At 42.9% G+C, this 19,479-nt stretch overlaps 1 protein-coding gene, 1 non-coding gene and 2 pseudogenes across 2 annotated transcripts; 1 reads left to right on the forward strand and 3 right to left on the reverse strand.

The window, feature by feature from the left end:
* Positions 1 to 3,279: 3,279 nt before the first annotated feature.
* On the reverse strand, positions 3,280 to 4,129 carry LOC119322322 (annotated as a pseudogene).
* A 2,512-nt stretch (positions 4,130 to 6,641) lies between these two features.
* LOC119321787 lies at positions 6,642 to 7,817 on the forward strand (annotated as a pseudogene).
* Positions 7,818 to 13,598: 5,781 nt separating this feature from the next.
* Positions 13,599 to 13,672, reverse strand: TRNAD-GUC. Its single transcript has one exon. It is a non-coding gene; the product is annotated as a tRNA-Asp (tRNA).
* A 1,044-nt stretch (positions 13,673 to 14,716) lies between these two features.
* Positions 14,717 to 16,718, reverse strand: LOC119325920 (cytochrome c oxidase subunit 2-like). Its single transcript, XM_037599644.1, has 2 exons — positions 16,331 to 16,718; positions 14,717 to 15,111 (listed from the first exon to the last, which is right to left on the reverse strand). Exons 1-2 carry the CDS (start codon positions 16,716 to 16,718, stop codon positions 14,717 to 14,719), a joined length of 783 nt encoding a protein of 260 aa, XP_037455541.1.
* Between the last annotated feature and the right edge of the window lie 2,761 nt (positions 16,719 to 19,479).

Raw genomic sequence — 19,479 nt, forward strand, 5'->3', positions numbered from 1 at the left:
AAGGAGAAGACGTTCTTCGACTTTCTTTCTTCCTCCTGTGCCCGCCTAAGCCCGGCCCGCGTTAGAGGGGAAGATTAGCAAAGCGGAAAAAGATAGAGGGAGGGGGAGCTGCATCTTATTCTCTTCGCGAGAACTTCAGGATCGGAGAAGCATTCGGAAGGGGCGAGGCCTTCATTTCGTTGGCAGAAGCAGAAACGATCCAATCCATTCGGGGCTTCGGGGAACCCAAAAACGAACTCTGTTTACTTTTTTCATAGATAGATGATATATATAGGAATAATATATACATCCCTTTACTTTAGATGTCTATGTATCTATTTTGGAATCATCTCCCGATTCTCTTTTTTTTTCTAATTCGCACTGCTCTTTCTCTCTAAATTGCATCAAAGAAAATAGAGAGAGAGAGAGCAGATGGATCCTATCCCCTATAACGAACACTCATTCCTATCTATTGATAGAAAAGAAAGATCTTCGTCACGGACTTTTTCTTTGTTCTTTTTTTTAGATTGGAGGAATTCCTCATATCCAAGGCAGCTCCCCATAAACACCCCACCCATATGACTATGCCCCCTTTTGAATTGACAGTATAGATTGGGCTTCATAGCTACTTTCATTCTAAAGACGAATATTAGTCAATAGGCAGGCTTCTTTCAGTAGCAAACATATTCATTTTCTCCGGGCTCCGCGCACCTTTGGTACTTCTGGAGGGCAAGCTGTTTTATAGTGACTTCTTTCTTAGGGTAGGGCGACGAATACTTCCAATTCCGGAAAGGTCATTGGGTCGCCTTTGGAATCTAAAGCGAAAGTTGTAGAAAGCCGGGAGAAAAAGCGAAAGCTTGCTCGAAACGGCCTATACCCTAACCCTCGGAAGCGAAGACGCAAAGCGTCACTTTTTTCAAAAGGAAGGAGTTTTTTCTGACTGAATCCATCCATAAAGCCACCAAGGAAACGAAGTTCATTCCCTTTCATCAAGTGGGTAAGGTAGGCAAACCGCTTAAGCTTTGCCTTAGACTGACGGAACAAAGCTAAGAAGTAGGCTGAATGGAAAAAGGAAAGGGACAAGGGCGATCGTCGCTTGGCGCGAAGGCTGCTGGTTTGGTACGGTACTAAAGGTCCTTGGACTTCCAATCGATTTTTCTTTTGGGCTGCTGTGAACCCTTGGATCTCGCCAATACAGCCTCCTATGGTTTTCGTTACCGAGATATCTTTTATTTTTTCCCAGGGATTTTTTGGGTAATCAGCTCCCATGCTGCAAACAGTCAAATCTGAACCTTGTCGCTCTTCTTTCCTCGTGGGCAGGAAGCACACCAGCAGCGTGCCTTGCGTGATTCCACTGTGTTTTTTGCACTTGAATGGGTGGACAGTTGACCGGAAGATAACTTCGATTCGCCCGGACAGCAGGCGGGCGGCGTGCTTATCTTGTGTGACAACACTACAGAGCGAGTAGCTCTTCTAGTCGGACAGCTGTGTGACAACACTCCCGAGAAAGCAGTGCTTTTGTGTAACATGCTATGGTCTCAACGCCCTTACGAGGTAGTGATGAGTTTCAAGCGCTCTAAGCCCGGCCCGCACGTAGTTAGGAGGATTGGCCGCTATCTGAGTGGTACCACCCACCCTACCCTACTACCTATAGGGGGCCGTCCGTCCTACAACCGCCCGAAAAGGAACTGCAGTAATCTTGAATAGGAATCCTACAGCGATAAAAAGAATCCCCATAAAAATACCACTAGATCGAGCACCAGTGATTTCGTATACGGTCAAAATCTTGGCTAATTGATCGAAGTGGGTAGCTCCAGTAGACCCATAGATCATGGAACAAATAGGGTGTGTAGGCCCAACCACCACACTACACGTATAGACGCGAACCCCCCTCCTTACCGTATGTGCGACTCTCACCGCATACGGCTCGCACAAAGACTCCAAAATCCATCCCGAGCTTTTTATTCAACCTCTCCCTCCTCTCCAATCCTCGATCAAACTAGCCTTCCCCAGCAAGAAAACGTATCTGTTTTAGCAACAAAGCGCTCATCCCTTGCTTGTTCTTGAGCGCGCAAGGCGCTCAAGACGGTGATTCTTGCTTAAAAAAGGGCTAAAGCACTCCAGCTTCGAAGCTGGAGTTTGCAACTTCAAAACTACAGGTTTTAGCCCTCCTGCTGGGTGGGCGCTTCCTTCGTCTATCGTATGTCTCGCTTGGCTTCGTCCCGAACCAAGGAGGCATGATGGCGGGTGCGTGCGTGTGCCGACTGCAGAGACTACAAGCCGACGCCGGAAGCGACTCGCTTCTATTCTCGATTGGATATAGATGGGGAATCTCTATAGATCGTCTTTTTTCGACAACCTCTCTAAAACGCATACGAGAAAATTGCACTTCACGGCACGGCAAAAAAAGAGCTTCGCTCGGTTGGCCCTCCTAGGCTTCCGCCTACTTTCTCTTCTCTTAAGTCTACAACAAGTGGGAGAGGCAGGATTCGAACCTACGTAGAAAACCTTCAACAGATTTATAGTCTGTCGCTTTTGACCGCTCGGCCACTATCCCCTTCCCGGGGATACGCCCTCCTCAAACAAAGGGTTCCTGAATAAGAAGGATGGCGACCTTTGTTCTTAAGTTAAGAAGAGTAGATGGAACTATTAGATTTGCTAGCGTTTCGGGAGAATAAATAAGGTCATTTAGTAAGTTCATAACAATCCATTTATGTAAAGCAAGGGGCAAAGCTTCTACGACAGCTTCCCCCTCATTGCCATCATCGGCCTTCCCCAACTCCCCTCCTTCGTCGCTTCTAGCTAAGCATCTTTCGCTGGAGGAAAGGAGGCGACTAGTCGCTTCTGGCGAAGCAGCGAGTTCATGAGCAAGTGAATGAACGAGCAGCGAGTGAAGTGCAACAGTCGTAAGTAAGGCTCGCCATGTTCCTAAAAGGAGTGACCATCTTTTCTTCCCTTCTACTGACACTGAGCGAGCAACAAGCATAGGCAATAGTTTCCGTAGGGGTGGGCGCAAGCAAGCGTTTTCAGGCTCCGCTAGCTAGCGTACTCTTCTGCTATCAATGAAACTGAAAGAAAAAACCAGTGCCCTTTCGTATAGATCGAGATGCAGTACTTTTTCTTTACTTCTTCCATACTAGGAAGAATGGAAGGAAATCCTTCGATAACACTTCTTCCTTATTTGAAGAAATGATATCCAACGCCCGTGGAAACTCTTTCATTTCAAAAAAGTTCTTCTTAAGAAGCTAATAGCATTTCCTATTGATTTGTCCCCTGGACTAGACCTATGTAGATTCGGAATTATCCGTCGCTACGCTGTTCCCAAGGACTAGCAAAATTGAAATAGCGAAATTCTTGGGTCATCTCAATGGGTTCAGAAACCACACGTTTCTCTGGATCATCATAGCGTACTTCCACATATCCACTCAGAGGAAAGTCTTTTCGTAATGGATGACCCTCGAAACCATAATTTGTTGATATACGGCGTAAATCCGGATGATTGATGGAAGAAACACCAGAGATATCCCATACTTCTCGCTCCCACCGGCCGGCTGATGGAAATAGACTGACTACCGGAGATATTCGTATTACTTCGTCTGCACTTGTTTGTACACGAATGCGTGAGTTATACCGAGTACTCAGTAAATTATGGACAACTTCAAATCTTCGTTTTCGAGAGGGATGACCCACTCCGCAAATATCAATTGAAACTTGAACCCTTGTATAGGTATGCCATTTTAGAAAGCACAACAATGGAAATGGGTAGTCAGTATTGGTATAAGATCTATTCCCATGTTCTGATCTTTTCATTTTATGTACCCATTTCTTGGGTAAAATCTCCCAACTATATTGGAAAATGGATTGGTTATCCATAAGTGAAAATAAAGACAGCTTTATTTTGGTTCCGCTTCTTGCTCTAAGCAGAAAGACTTGTTGGAAATTGCCGGTTGGGTTGGTCCGACCAAGAAAGGCATGGGAGTGGAGAGGCAGAAGTGAATAAAGATCCAAAACTGCACACACACTTTTTATAGTTATGTATCCAGGATCGGCTGCATGCTCTAGTGTTGAATCGGGTATAGAACCCAGGATGCTTGGTTACAATTCCGAATTCGCTAAACCATCGCTCGGGGAAAAGTATTATACAGAGCATTAGTACTTATTCTGATCCTTTCCTTATATTTAGATTCTAGTAGTTTATTTCAGTCGTATTCGTTCCTTACTGCGGTTTTTTAAGGGTAACAAATAAAAGTATGCAGGTTCTATTTTATTGTTCTGAGACATATGATGATAGCATTGAGAATGAGAAATCTTTGCAAAATGCACGTATTATTAAGGAGTTCTGGAACGATTACTACGCTAAGCTGTTGGATATTGACAAAACGAATAAGACTTCTAATGTTGATATGTATCAGGATGATGTTAGAAAGTTGTTGATTAATGAAAAGAAGAATCAAAATGGTGTGTTTTCCGATACTGAATTAATAGATTTACAGAATCAAATTGCAAATTGCACAATGAAGTTCGATGAGGATAATCTATTTAAAGTAACTCCTAACATAGTAAAGTTCTTGATTAATAAAGATCAGCCTAACACTAAGCAATATCTAAAGGGTTGCCTACCAAGTAGCTTACCTATGCTTAAGATGCTTGGTATCTATACGCTTGAGGCTATCATGATTCATGTACTAGGCTTGGTATTCAACACTCTTCAAGAATCATCTGCAGTTAAGGCAGCTCGATTTATAGATCAACTTAATTCAACTGTATGAGAACAAGCAAGGTTTCTACAATAGAAAGCACCAGGTAGTGGTAAGGTGGAAGCAATACTCACTAGTAAGGTAGAATCAGTTAAGGATGTTGTTCAGCCCAAAGGTGCTAGCAAAAAAGAGAAAAGGAAAAAAATGCAGTGTCATTATGATATCGGGAAATACTTGCTCCAATTCATGATTGAGAAATGTTCTACATATATCAACAGATTGGGGAGTAACAAAAGAAGATCCAGTGCTAGTTCTTAAGAAAGGTCAAGGGTATATAGAGAATTCTTGTTATGTTATGTGCAATTTGAACATAAATCTTCTCCCTATCAAACTCAATCTTCCGATGCTTTGCAAACCCTTGGATTGGCAACCAGCAGAGAGGGGGTCGGATCCTGATACATTATCGGATCTGATAGGAGGTTACTTATGTAAACCCACGGGGGATATCTAGAATCACTTTCGGCTATTAACTTCCCATGACTTAAACCACTTCTATATAAAGTTACATAAAAAAGAATACAAGCAGATGTGTGATATTTTGAATGGGCTTCAGTCTCAAGCGTTTGAAATAAACAAAAGGCTCTTGAGATTTCTGGAAAAGAATCATCAATGTTTAGTTGAGTGTGGGCTTCTTTTACCAAATGCTTTGGCTCGCGTGAATCCGACAGAAGCCTCAGACATATTGAGGGAGTGCTACTTCAATAACGTCAAAGGTATTAAGAATGCTTGTAGCTATAACATACTGTTAAATAAATTATGAAAACAGGTGCAGCAGGCTAGTTATGAAGATTTTGTAATTAGACTTGCGTCAGCATACGAAGGTTATCAATTCTATTTGCCAGCATTCATGGACTTCCGTGGTAGAATCTACCGTCCAGGTGTATTGCATTTTCATGAGCGTGATTTCTCAAAAAGTTTATTACTCTTTTCTGCCAATCATCCTCAACCTCAAGCACAAAACCACCTGTCGGAAAAAAAGAATCTCAGTCAACACTTAGCATGTGCTGCAGCCTTTAAGTATCCAAAGTTATCAAACTTAGATGATGCCCTTAAATGGTATAACGAACACCAGACTGAAATGTTTACTTCGGACGAAAGTTTCATTCAATTTGTTGCGCAAGCTAGTGATCCATTTTTTTTCATAGCCAAGATCCTTTCTTAGGATGAAGGAGTGAGTAATTATCATCAGGTTCTAGTGACCCAAGATGCGAGTGTGAGTGCATATCAAATTATGAGTTATCTCTTGCTTAACTTAGAAATGGGTAGGAGAACGAATCTTCCTCCATCTTAAGACGGTCAAATCCAAGATGTGTACATGTGCTTGCGGGATGAGCTTAATTAATTGCTTTTTACTAGATTGAATAATGTTAGTAGTAGTAATTAGAAGAAAAAACTCATAGATTCTATGTTAACCAGAAAGTTCGTCAAAGTATTGTTTATGCCATCTCCATAGGGGTCTGTCCGGTTCTTCCTCAAATGGGTTGCCTCAATCTTTATCAAAGTTTTGGTATCTAGCTTATCCAGCTATAGTATAGTATACTCCTTCCTTGCTCGATAGAGCTCTTTGAATCTGCTTCAACTAAATGCTAAAATAGATAATTTCTTCAAAAGCCAATTTCTTTCGAGAAGGAAAGAGGCCCATAGTGAGTTACAATAGTGTCAGTTCTTGTACGGAAGGCCGTAATTCCGGTAAGCTCGACTGCTCTAAGAATGATCCGGGCTAGCCGGGCACATCACATCAAAGTTAGGTCATTTGTCAAAAACATGGCACATAGCTCAGTTGGTTTGGTAAGGGAGCTATTCTCTCACTTAAACCACTCCCATATTAGGTATTATATCTCGTCTTAAAGTTCCCCCGCATTACCCATAACTTACCACCTGTATCTCCGGAACTCAAATCGCAAAATGACAATGCTTTCGATAGTCTATACTAAATTACTTTGTATGAATGAACATCTCGTCCGTCGAGTAGCTGATCACCATTTCAAATTCTATATCCGTGGTTCAAGAAATGGAATTGCTATTCTCGATTCAGACAAGACACTGATTTGTTTACGAAACGCTCTTCATTTTATAGGATCTCCCAGTCGTCAAAAAGGCCGTTCCTTCTTTTTAAAGACCAATCATTTATTTATTTATGAGATAACGGAAGAAATGGCGAGCTATTTTAAGAAGCTATTTAAGAAATGTGAATTCTCATTGTTTCGATGATTCTCAATGGAAGATCGGGGCATTTTTGTCCAATTCTTTTGCAAATAAAAAAATTCCGTTCAAGAAAGAAGAAGATCAATTTTGGGTTGAACCAACAACCTAATTGTGTGGTTATTCTGAATGCAGATAGAAAGTCTTCGGTCATACTGGAAGATGATCGATCACAAATACCTATTCCACCCTTAGTTGATTCTACGATCCCATGGGAATCCTATAAAAGAATCACTTATCCCATCCCAGCGAATGATCCTATACAGTTCGTATATCTATTTCATCATTCGATCATGAAAATAGTGATTCTTGAACAGAATGCGATTAGTAGAAAAGCGCAATCTCTCAGAGTCACTTTGAGTACGGGGAAGTCCACAGGAGGGATGAGATCCGCCTACTACTCCACCTCTTCTTCTTCCCCAATAGACGAAGAAGAAAATAGGGCCAAGGTGCTATTGGAGATGCGCAAAAAATATCCATAGGGAGATGGCGCTGACGCTGACGCTAACGCTCGCAAGGCGGTTTGCAGGCAATTTCACAAAATAGTTTTTTTTTCGTTGAGCTCATAACCCGGTTTGGGCCGATTGACTCTGAGAGCGATCGAGGGGTCGTGGGCTCACACCTTGCTTTTGCGCATAGGATCGAAGAGATCCTAGAATTTCATGGAAAGAGGAGCTGCTCTCTAAAAGACCTCATTGATCTGAAATTGGATTTGGAAGACGCCTCTAAAAGAGAGGAGATTCTACTTCCATATTTTTCCTCCAAAAAAGAGGCAAAGTCCTAGCGTGATACAAAAAGAAATAATGGGCAAGGGCGGGGAATGATAGGTTCATAGATGTGGAGTAATCAGTTCTTCATTTGAAGAGTTAGTTGGCTGGCCTACCGGCCCGCAGGTGTAGAGAGGTTGCCCCCACCATCCTGTTGAACTGCGAAATCAAAGCGATTCCTGTTGATGGAAGAAAGGCTAATTTGGTTTGATCCGATCCGCCTATGCCAGTTCGAGTCTGGCGAGTCGCTATCATTTGTTGCCCTAACTTTTTCAAGCTCATCTTGTCCGTAGTGATATTTTGGAGAAGGAGCAATTACCAGAGTGAGAACGGTAGAAAGAAGCAATCACGAAAGCTAGTGCTAGTTGTGGCTTTTTGTACTAATCTTGTCTGTTCGGTAGCTCACATCAGCAGCTTTAAAAGGAATACAAAACGAGGCTTTTTCCACCACACCAGGGGCGGGCATTACGCTCAAGCAGGGGAAGTCAATTTGACTGCTGCTCGAGAACCTGTTTGAACAAGAAGAAGTAGCATGGCTCCAGCGGGGCAGAGCCAATTGGCTACGACATGGTGACCGAAATACAAAATTTTTCCACCACTTTGCAATTGCAAGAAAAAAGAGGAATCTGATCAAGTACTTGATGAGCGATACTGGAGATCGAATAGAAGGTAATGACTTACTCAATGCACATATTTAGTGCTATTTCTCTCATCTGTTTAATACGCAATTCTCTTTGATAAGAAGGGTTCTCTTGTGTTCCAGGGTTGATTAAGCGTCTGGTGGAACAGGGATACATTGTGTGAGGCCAAATTGCCTGACGAATTGATGAATATGGCTCAATATAGACTAGTCCAGGTATACCGGTCAGTCTTGAGCCACCAGGATAGCCTTCCACATATCATGTTCCTCCCTTGAGTGGTAACTCTTTTCTAACCTTAGAATCCTGAACCAATTTGCTCCAAAGACTCTCTCATTGAAAGGAGTCCATAGGTTGATAAAATAGGTTTTCATGAAAACCACACGTAGATAGAAAAGGTAAGAGTTACACGTGCCAGAAGCGAGGAATACCGCTCGGAAGCCCGATTGAACCTGTCCTCATTCACTGCTATCACCATATATTGGATGCCATGCTTGAAAGGGTAATGGTCCAAGAGGATGGGGTCGTAGTCTTCTATTACGCACGCTACATAGACGATATGGTCTTCGGCTTACCGAGAGGGGATAAGTCCATGCGAGTCACCCAGGGTCTCAAAAAGGTCTTATCTAGAGTCCTTAGGGAGCTCCTACAGGGCTTCACTTCTACTGAAATTTCCAGAAAACAACCAGGGAGGCTACAAATTATCGGCTTGCCCCTGTCTCTGAAAAGTGAAGGTCAGCTCCACGCGGGTATTCCATCCAAACGATGGGAGAAGAGGATGACACTTGTTCGTATTGAAAACTGGAGACGAAGGGAAAGAGGTTTGATTGGAACATGTTCTACAAGAACTCCTGTGTAGAACACGCCCGTATCTATTCTATGGGCTGGCTTCAGGCCAACCCTACTGCTGAAGTAGAAAGCATTATATTCCGGTTTTTCCAACACTTGATCAGGAACCGGGCGCAGAAATTCCTTGAAGAGAAGGGGATGCCTACAACCAATGCCTAAATAAAGGCATATGTCAAAAAGTGCAACTACTAATAGATTCATTAAAGGAAGGCCCGGAACGGGCTGAGCTACTGCCCGAAATAGAAGAGGACGACTAGAGTAGAGGAGCCTAATTCCAATCCAAACAATTGACGAGGGAGTCTAATTATTTTTTCGTTCTTGATTGTTTCAATTGTACTTTCTTCATTGGAGGGTTGCTTGGAAGTGCGATAGTTATGGCGCTTGGAGTATACGGATTGAATTCTTCCTTCTTCTATAGCTCTTTCTGGGCGGCGAGGCGGAAAAAAGGTGTAGAGAGGGAGAAGGTACATAAAAAACGATTTCTAAGGTAGGAAAGAGGCATCCACCAGTCATTGAGAACAGCTACTCCCGGAATTAGCAGGCCGGTATGCGAAGAGAATTCGATATTGAATCCGCGAGGCCAGGTGAAGAAAAGTCCAATATGGGTGGATTACCTTTTTCTGAAGGATAAGTCTCTGGGACTGACTGAACTGAATGTATAGCGTCAAGATAAGAAGCACAGTAGTCGAAGATGTACCTTGTGGGGTGGGGTACGAGTAGACCAGACCAATGATGAAAAGCATAGATACGAGCATGGCCTCCCTGTCTCAAAAGTAGGCCGCCAAGGGTGCTCGCATGAAGCATTTCTCACTCATAAATAAGTAGTTATCACAAATTTAGAAACATGCTCTGATTTCTCTTATCGAATTTCATTCATATTTTCCAGTATTCGGAGTTGCTTGGGAAAAGGTCTAGTCAGGGTCGGTTCTGTTCGGAGTTTCGGGTTGATCAGAAAAAAACACCCTAATTAAGACTTTTGTATAGTTTGTGTCAACCTGTGTTTGGTTAAGTGCCCGCCCGCCTAGATAGATACATAAGTTTCAGTTTGAATGAAGTCAAGTGTAAACCGTGTCAACAACGAGAAATTGAAGTGTAAATCTGGATGTTTTGAAGTGGAAACCTTAACATGCAAAAGTGTCTACCTCATTAGAAAAGCAAGTATCTACCGGCGATATATTCATTCGAGTATCAACCGGCGTCAACCAGTTGTCAAACTCCAAATATTTCATTCGTAGGGGCATGAAGAAGTTGCTAAACCAGTTGTAAAGTGGCTCTGATAAAAACCATCATTGCTTTATTTTTTACTTTTCATCTAGTAACGTGCATGAATGGATATGGTGGGTAAGATTTGAAAATGTTTGACATCAATCGGGCTCTACTTTGCTTTTACTTTACTTCACTTGCCAGGTCATTGTTGTCGATATTGAGGTGAGGACTCTCTCTATATTCTTGTTTTATTTATCACTAAATGATCTACTAAATATTGAGTCATTGAACGAATATTCGAGTAAATTCACCTTTTTCTATGAAAACAAGGATTGGGCTGGGTTGCTTATTCGTCATCATGGAGCAACCCGGTACCTTTTCTTAGGCGAGCGACTGAGATGAGAGCTTTCAATTATGCCGTTTTGGTCAAATCCCAGGGCTCTTTCTGATTTGATTAAATACTTCTATGTTGTATGATAATAGAAAGTCAAGATCTCACTCACTTTTTCTGCTTTTCTTGGTTGTTGCCTTTTTCAACATCGATTGCTATAGTAGTTCCATCCTCAACCTATGTATGCTCAAAGAACTGGATCACGGAACTCTCAGCCATTTGCCCCAAGGCTACGAAAACGTTTCTACTCCCTTTCCCTTCCCAACGTCATATCTTTCTTCGACAAGAAGGAAAGATCACTCTCTATCTAAATGATAGAACCACTGGCACGGTACCTTTCACATTGGTAAGTCAAATCCTGGTGAAGACATCACGAGCAATGACACAACGACATCATCTCCACTTCGTAGCCCATCGGTCTTCATTCATTGAAGCCAGGGCATTGACTGACTTTCAGCAATCGCTATAAGAAAGACATAAAAAAGTTCTCCCAAACCTGTTCCTTTCCGTTACTACTACTTGGAATAGGAAGTCTAGGAGCAGGACTAACCTTTTTCTTTCGTTTAAATAAAGCCGAGATGTAGCTTTCTCTATCTCAATAAATTATTCCACCTCCATTCATTGGAGAACAAACCGTTATCTGATTAGATCCTTGCTTCAAACTCAACCGAATCAAGTTTCAAAAGTAGATGTGGAAGAGGCAAAGGGAAGAGCGGGGTTGCCGAATTGTTTCTCAGAGCCGGACGAAACATCTATCTCTATTTACAATACCCCCAAGAAAACTTTGTCGAAAAAGGTTGTCATCGTAATAGGGATTGCACCTCAACATGGCAGCCCTCAATTCTGCCAATTGTGTGTGACTTGTACTCTTCTAGGCTTCCTCTTTGCCTCAAGTGATTAAACTCATCAACTACACCAACCACATTTCTTACCTCAAACCTCTCTACAATCTCTTGAATTCACTCTTGCCAAGATACTTGTCCCCTATTCACTAAGAAACTATTGTACCAGCTTTCAGCTCTCCCCCTAAAGTGCATATCCGAAAGTTCTACCTTGTACCAATCTGTAACTTGGTACACCGAAAAGTAATGTTCACACTTTTGTATCCAAGACCTGGCCCCTTCAAGTATTGGAAAATAAACTCTAGGAGGTTGATGTATCTACTGCCCATATTGATATTGATTTTGCGGCCTTTGTTCTTGCAGGTATTGGTACGGGTCATGCTATTGAGTTGGAAGCGGTTGGTTAAGGTAAGTATATATTGGCACTTCTGGTTTCATGGAATTTCCAGCATAGGGCAAAAGTATTAGTTGGGAAAATTGGATATTTGGTATTGAATTGGGTCTTGGTTGTGGTGGTGGAGGTGGAGGATTAGGTCTAATATTATCATGTTTTGAGCTGTGAGGAAGGCCATATGTGGCTGGAAACAAGTGTTCGTGCCAAGGTTTTGAGGGGGATAGAGAGGGTTATTTTTGTGATTGGGTCTTTTAGTTGCTTTGCTACTAGAGGTCTAGGTGGTCAGGGGTTTAAAGGTCTGGAATAGGTGTGAGTGGTGGTCGTATTCAGTACCAATGGTACGGTAATTGGAGGTTCAGGCGGTTCAGGCCTAGGATAAGAGCTAGAGGCTTGTTGAGGGGTAGCCATGGTTTCAGCTTCATTGGCAACAGCTGGTAGGGACATTTGTTGTGGTGTTCTAGGAAAATGAACCATATTGCCCCTAGTTGTGTTAATCGAGCTATGCTCTTCTTCAACGCTCCGCGCCTTCAAAAAAGTAGTTTTGTTGCTTGCGCTTTAATTTAGGAGTTTCAACTTAACTAGCATATGTGCATTTGGGTTGTTGGCATATGTCGGCTACATACTGGATGCTTTTCCATCATTGTTCGACTTGCACAGAAACAATGGGTCCCTTCTGGTTTCTTTTTCTCCCTCCAAGTTTGCTCTTCATTGTAATGTGTGTCAACTCAACAAGAGTGAGCACACCCTTCCTGCTGGTCTTCTTCAACCTTTGTCTGTTCCATTACAACCTGGGTCTTCTATTTCAATGGATTTTCTTGAGGCACTCCCCAAGTTTTATGGTTATAGCTCAATACTTGTGGTCGTGGACCGTTTCACTAGCTCATTTCATTCCTCTATCTCACCCTTTTAGCTGTATACCCTATCTTGTATCCAGTAGTAAGTCTACTCTTCTTAACCCCTCTCCTCTACCTTTTGTGGCCCATCTATTAGCTTTTTGACCATGTTTGAGTCATAGCGAGACAGCTCTATCTCTTTTCACAAGTACAGCCGTAAGTACAGTTGCGGGCGTCAACGATCAGCAGTACTGAGCTATAGAAAGTCTATCGAATTATAGCTACGGAAAGTCTATTGAAAGGACCTAATCAAAGGCTACTACAACTATAACTGACCCGCCTATGGAATCTATTGGCTCGGCTGAACCGACATGAAATGAAAGAGAGGAAGGCGGAAGGTATTGGCAAATAGAGGGGGATGTTCTCTGTGTCTTTTAGCCCTCACTAGATGACAACTTGCTTACTTTTCACTTCTTCTTAAGCTTGGCAGACTAGTTCCTGACTGACTTGATAGTGCGATGAGCTTACTTGCTCTAGTTCTATCCTCAGGATTTACTTACCTGAGTACCTAGCACCGAGGATCGATGTAATTTACTTTCAAAAAGATGTGTTGATGCTAACACGCATATAAATAGATGTTCCCCACTGCTTGCTCCTCTTACCCGAATGGGGTTATATGCCTTAGTGAAACTCAGGGTAAAGTGGCAGAGGAATGACCTCGGGAAGAAAGAAAGATCGGGCGGGGAAAACGGGGTTCGAACCCGCGACTTCTGGCGTGACAGACCAGCACTCTAACCAACTGAGCTATTTCCCCCTTTCGTAACTACTATCGATTCAATAGTCACCTACCGGTTACCTTTGTAACTACACCAAAGTAGCTATACAACAGAATGCCCTTCGCCTTTAGTACTTTTCTTATATATGTTATGTTATATACTAAATGTGTCAAAGCAATAGAACTTATTGAAAAAAAACAAGCCCATCTTTCTCAAAAAGGAAGAGAGGGTGCGCCCCCCCAGAGAGAACCCCATTCTTTCAAGAAAGTTCTAATTAATTATGTATAAAAAGGAATACGGAAAATAGGAGTAAGCGAGTAGGGTCAACAAGATTCTAAACGAATACCACAAGTGACGGAACCGACGACGATGAAGAGATAAGGGGCGAAGGATATTTTTTCTATTATTCCAATTCTTATTTATTGATTATCTAATTTATTTAGATCCATATTCATTTTCATTTGCAAATACAAACTCTCTTTCATTTTCTTTTTACTTTTGCGCTAAGGATAAGGGAACTGAGAAAAAAATAGCTGGCTTGGCTGGTACATCAAGCATATGACATATTGCTTGTTCGGTGTGGTACACATATCTGTCAATGTCAATCAAGTAAGAAAATGCATTCCCACTGTCTGAGGAAAAGGTGAAGAATTGCAATTTATTGAGCTTGTAAGGCCCGTTGAAGTCCCCGAGAAAGGGTATAAATAGGGCTATAAGTAGGCTTTTTGCTGTTGCAATAAGGGCTGCTCGCCTTTCCTTTTGACGACTTGGCTTCCTATCGCTCCTATGTAGTGGTCGGCCTTAAAAGGAGTCTTCCTACCATACCATCATGCATGCCTATGTTATAGTGCGTTAAGCTTCGCCAGAAGCAAGCAAGATGATGAAGCGAAGCTTCGTAGACAAGGCTCGTTCCGTGCTTGACTTACGAGCTTGTGTAGTAAGGCCTCACCCTACTTCAATAAGGGCTTATGCACTCCACTCGTAAACGAGCGTTAGAGCTTGTTGAGCGAGCGAGCGAAGCCTTCCTGGAGCTTCCCCATTCCCTCACCCGAGAATTGCATTTCCGCTTCAGCTTCCCCGATTTAGTTGGTTTGGAGGATTAATTGATTGGATACCCAATCCGCGTAATCTTTCAAAGTCACTGCTTCTACGACAATAGGCGTAAAGGCATGATTAGTTCCACGAATCTCACTGCACTGACCATAGTAAACTCCTTCTCGTTGTACCGAGATGGAGGTAAGATTTGAACGACCAGGTACGGCATCACATTTGACACCTGAGGAAGGTACAACCCAACTATGAGGTACATCAGCGGGTGTTACAATCATACGTAGATGAGTTTTGGCTGGTACAACCACTCTATTGTCAACTTCTAATAAACGTGATTGACCCAATTCTAGATCATCTTCTGGAATCGTATAACTGTCAAAAGTGAGTGACGGTTCATCGGAACTGTTATAATCCGAATACTCATAAGGTTGGGTCGACGCCCGCCTCCCCCCAAACTTGACTTGCAAGTTTCCCCGCAAAAAGCTCTCCACGCCTACTCTTATTTATAAAGAGCACTATTCTTCTTTAGTTAGGTAGTTCTCCTCCCTCTATGAGACCTTAAGACCCCAGTGGAATCGAAGGCCTGCTTACTAATAGGCAAGAGGGGACCCTTCTCGCCCAGCTCTACCTACACCAGTGAAGCTAGAACCGAGGAAGACAATGTTCAACACACATGAGACAAAATGAAGGTATGGGACGGCCAGTTCACCACGGAAAGGGATGCTAGTCGGCTTTGGCGAAGTTGTAGGCCCCAATAGATCAGATCTCAAGAGTGATTCCTCACCTATCCTGCCAGGGGCCAAGTCGAAGGCTCGAGTATAGATTCCCTATGCTCATGTGAACGACCGGCCCGTAGATCTAAAAGGATCCAGAAAAAAGACTGGAAAGTATGTTTGTCCACGAAAAAACTCGTTCATGAGACCTCGAATTCCCACGTTCCAGCCTGCATTATGCCAGCAGGTCCCACCCCCAATTTCTTGAGTCACCCTTATCTAAAAAAAGGACGGAGTCTATCTAGATCATGGGATCACTGTATTCAGAGGTCAATTCTCTTTCTTTGACCTCCCACCGTTCACGACATCCCTTGCTTCTCGCAAGAACAACTCCTCGGTGGAGGAGTAGAAGCGCTGGTCCCCTTCGGTCAAGTTCTTGTGCGTGCTCTTACCTACCGTAGGACCTCCGTCCCCGAAGCGAAGAAGGAGGAGCAGGAACAACAGGTTGTCCTCTCTTGGCCTAGTAGTTCCGCAACTACTATCGTGGTTGTTGCCAACGGGGATCCCCCATTCTGAAAGGTAACAGGACCATCCCTTAGGTCCAAAGTTGTATGCCACTGCTGTGGTGCCGATAGATTCACTACTGAAGCCCCGTTATCAGACATTGCAGGCTTAACATCTATTTTTCATATATCGCTCCACCACACCGAGAAGAGGTATGTGTACCTCCAGCAATAACAAGAATGGAACCATAGGCTCCTATGCTGGGAGCATTTCGGGGTATAGATCTAACCACCTCAACTCCCGTTTCTGGCATGCTATAGTTCTTTTAGTCTCTAAACGACGGGAATGGGAGATGACCGGTAAGCCAAATGCTTCGTGAACCACCGGTACATTTCGTTGCACTTAAATCACCCTCGTTAAGAGGCGCACTCCGATACCATTGATGTCCAATAGCTTTGATAGTAATGGCTAGATCTACTAATACCCCGTCCATTGAGTATAACAGAGCAAACGATGGTATAGCAATGAACAAAAGAATGACACTTGGAAATATGGTCCGAATAATTTCGATAGTAGTTCCATGAACAATCCTTTGTGGTATTGGATTAGTTTGCTCGTTGAAATGCCATAAAGCGCGAACCAACATCCGTGATACGAAAACCAAAATAAGAATGAGGAAGAAAAAGATATCATGATGTAAGTCAATGATTCCTTCTATCATAGGTGTTGCTTCGTCTTGAGATCCTAATTGCCATGGTTCCGCAGCATCACAAAGAGCGATTGTGAGGAATCGACATGATAATGAACGAAGAATCATTGGAATTTCTCATCTTTTTCAGCTCTGCTCCCGAAAAGAGAAAGAAAAGGAGACAGATCTTGACATTGGCGTTGGTTTTTCCAACGAAAAACAAGAACATTCTTTCACGAACTTCCATGACAAAATGCTAGTTACCTCGTAACGCATGCACTGGAGAGTTTGTCCCATCGACGAAGAATACTTACTATACGCGTTTTCTGAAGAGCAACAACAGAAAAAAAATAGGTGAACCTGGATACCATACTATTAAAGAGAAAGATACAGACTAACAAGAAATCAAGGACCTCGTGAGTACTACCTAGTCGGCCTCATCAATTAGTCATCCCAATGAGATATCAAGCCCTCGATTCCAACGGGGCTACGGACAGGAAAGGTCCTTTTGAGATTCTATTTCCCCTTGGGTCTATCAAGCTGAACAGTTCATGGGGATATAAGAAGATCACACTTAGACAACTGTCTACACTACCTCTTTAATGATCCAGATTCCATGACGCATAATTCATCTGTCCATATATATTCCTAATTTCATATTCATCATCATTTCAAATCGGGCAAGGAGAAGTCGTCGTGTTGGTTCTAGGATGGAATGATCTCTTGATCCAAAGATGCCGGTGCTAAAACCTCTTGTTTCTCTTCTAATAGGACCGCGAAGGCAAGAGCATTGAGGAAGCAAGGATTCTCCCATAACTAATTAATGCAGGAAAAAACAAGATTTCACTGAAAAAGGTGCCTAACCCCGGGATTTTTTGATACTTTTCTTGAAATTGACTAGATTTGGAAGAAAATGCACTCAACCTAACAAATCCTGATCAATTCAAGTGGTTAGTTTAAGGGGGTACATGGGGCTGACGCCAAAGGAGATAGGAATGAAGTAGGGCGGGCAGCTACCTAGAGATTGGAATGCCCTATCGACAGGGAATGCTGGTACCACCTACGGTGCTTGATAGTCTTCAATCCAGACGGTCTCGAGAGTACCTTGACCCATAGCATAGGGCTTGATGTGGCTTTGGGGCTTCCCAAAAGGTAATAGAATAGGTAGTTTAGGCACCATCATCAATATGTTGCTGCTATTGAATCCGGTTTTGAATCAAGCAGCAAGAGTCCGACCTCAGGGTCCACCATAGAAAGGCATTCCTCAGTCCCAGAATAGCATGCATACGGGAGCCATATTCCAATCATGTGAGCAGACTTCTTCGATAAGCAAGCAGCTGTTCGCGTAGGCCCGGATACAGAGGAAAGGGAGGGGAAGGTATAGAAATCTATCAAAAGAGCACCTTAACAGTGATGCCTGGAAGGAGTCCCTCTTATTTCAGTATATAGGACTTCTTGTCCGCGGGACCTAACTAACTACCCGATCGATGGAAAATAAGGGCAAGTCAATACCAGATCGCACTCAACAAAGTAAAACGGGATGAATTCAATCGCCAAGACCTGCCACTGGCTGATTCCATAAGCACAGAAAGAAGGGTTTACGAATAAAAAAAAAGCTGCTCATTAGGGTCTCTTTTCATATCCGGCTATGTGAAAACCCACGTACTCTTCTCTGAAACAGCCTACCTACCTTTTGCTTTTTCAGATAAGTAAATAAGTTGACCTCCTTTCCGGAGATCAAGTTTCTACTAGACTAACCACGGGTCTTGATCACAGAGTTCTAAGGTCAATTCTCTAATGAGAACAGACTCTGTCCACAAGGGCCATCAAGCCAACTATATGGAAGGACCCAGTCCCACATTCCCGCCCGTGTTCCGTTTTCCTTGTGGTTCCCATAGTCGAAGCAGCTTAAAGAAGGTCAGGTTTGGAACTCATGAGGGATGTTTCGTTGCATGTGGATCTTCCGCGCCTACTTTGTCCTAAATTTGGTCACCCATGCACTTTTCTAGTTAGGGCTCGACTGGGTCCTTTGATAATATACGTAAGTCGGCCTTCTTTTTAAGCAATATCATGACTAGAATCTTGAGAGGATGACTACGTCCTTGAAGCTACAAAGTCCAACGAATGTTGAATCGACGCATGACGAAAACAAGGAAAAATAAAAGGTGACTTCCGTTGACCAAGGAAATCGAAATGTATGTGCCGGTAGAACAAAGATACCATTAGGTGATAAATTGATGCTGCCTGCACGCACAAATTCAGGAGATGACAATTTTAGCTTCAATATGAGATGCCAATGATGCATTCAAAAAGGAATGAGTGTTGCCCGAGTCGGCCAAGAAAAGAGGGTAACATCCAAATTATGGACTACTAAGCAAGCTAACTGAATGGAACGGAGTGCAGGAGATTTCTGCTTAGCTTCAGCGGAGAGGACCCTTAGATCCAAAGCAGAGTCATCGTGGTCCTGTAACATAGAATAACCTACAGCAGTACTCCGTGATAATTCCTCCATTTCCTGAACAACATGGAGTTGATCAGTAGCTTTACACTGACAATCCTTTGCCCAGCGCTCACCACAACCAATCCAGAGAACCTTCGCGCGCCGATAAGCCTTCAGTCTATCATAAGAAGAATACTTGAAACTTACACTTAGACACTGGAGTAACCAATCAAATTGTACATCTTGTGGCATGCTCACCAATATTGACGTAAAGTGAGGTGATCAGGGTTGATGCTGTGATGCGAAGGGAAGGGGACACTCAATTCAATTCAATGTCGTAATCCCACCTGGCTTCTCCTGTCCGCACTTGGCACAGATTGATACTCGTTTTTTGCTGGATTTGAACTTGCTTAAAAAGAAAGGACTCAGCTTCCGCAAAAGTGATCGATG

This window comes from Triticum dicoccoides, chromosome 6B (assembly GCF_002162155.2).
Source record: "Triticum dicoccoides isolate Atlit2015 ecotype Zavitan chromosome 6B, WEW_v2.0, whole genome shotgun sequence".
In the NCBI taxonomy this organism is placed as follows: domain Eukaryota; kingdom Viridiplantae; phylum Streptophyta; class Magnoliopsida; order Poales; family Poaceae; genus Triticum; species Triticum dicoccoides.

Excerpts from the sequence above, each read along its gene's own strand:
- LOC119325920 (XM_037599644.1), bottom strand. The coding sequence starts at position 16,718 with ATGATTCTTCGTTCATTATCATGTCGATTCCTCACAATCGCTCTTTGT. Across the intron at positions 15,112-16,330 it reads TGGACATCAATGGTATCGGA|CTTATGAGTATTCGGATTAT; the intron begins GTGCGCCTCTTA and ends CGTCGACCCAAC.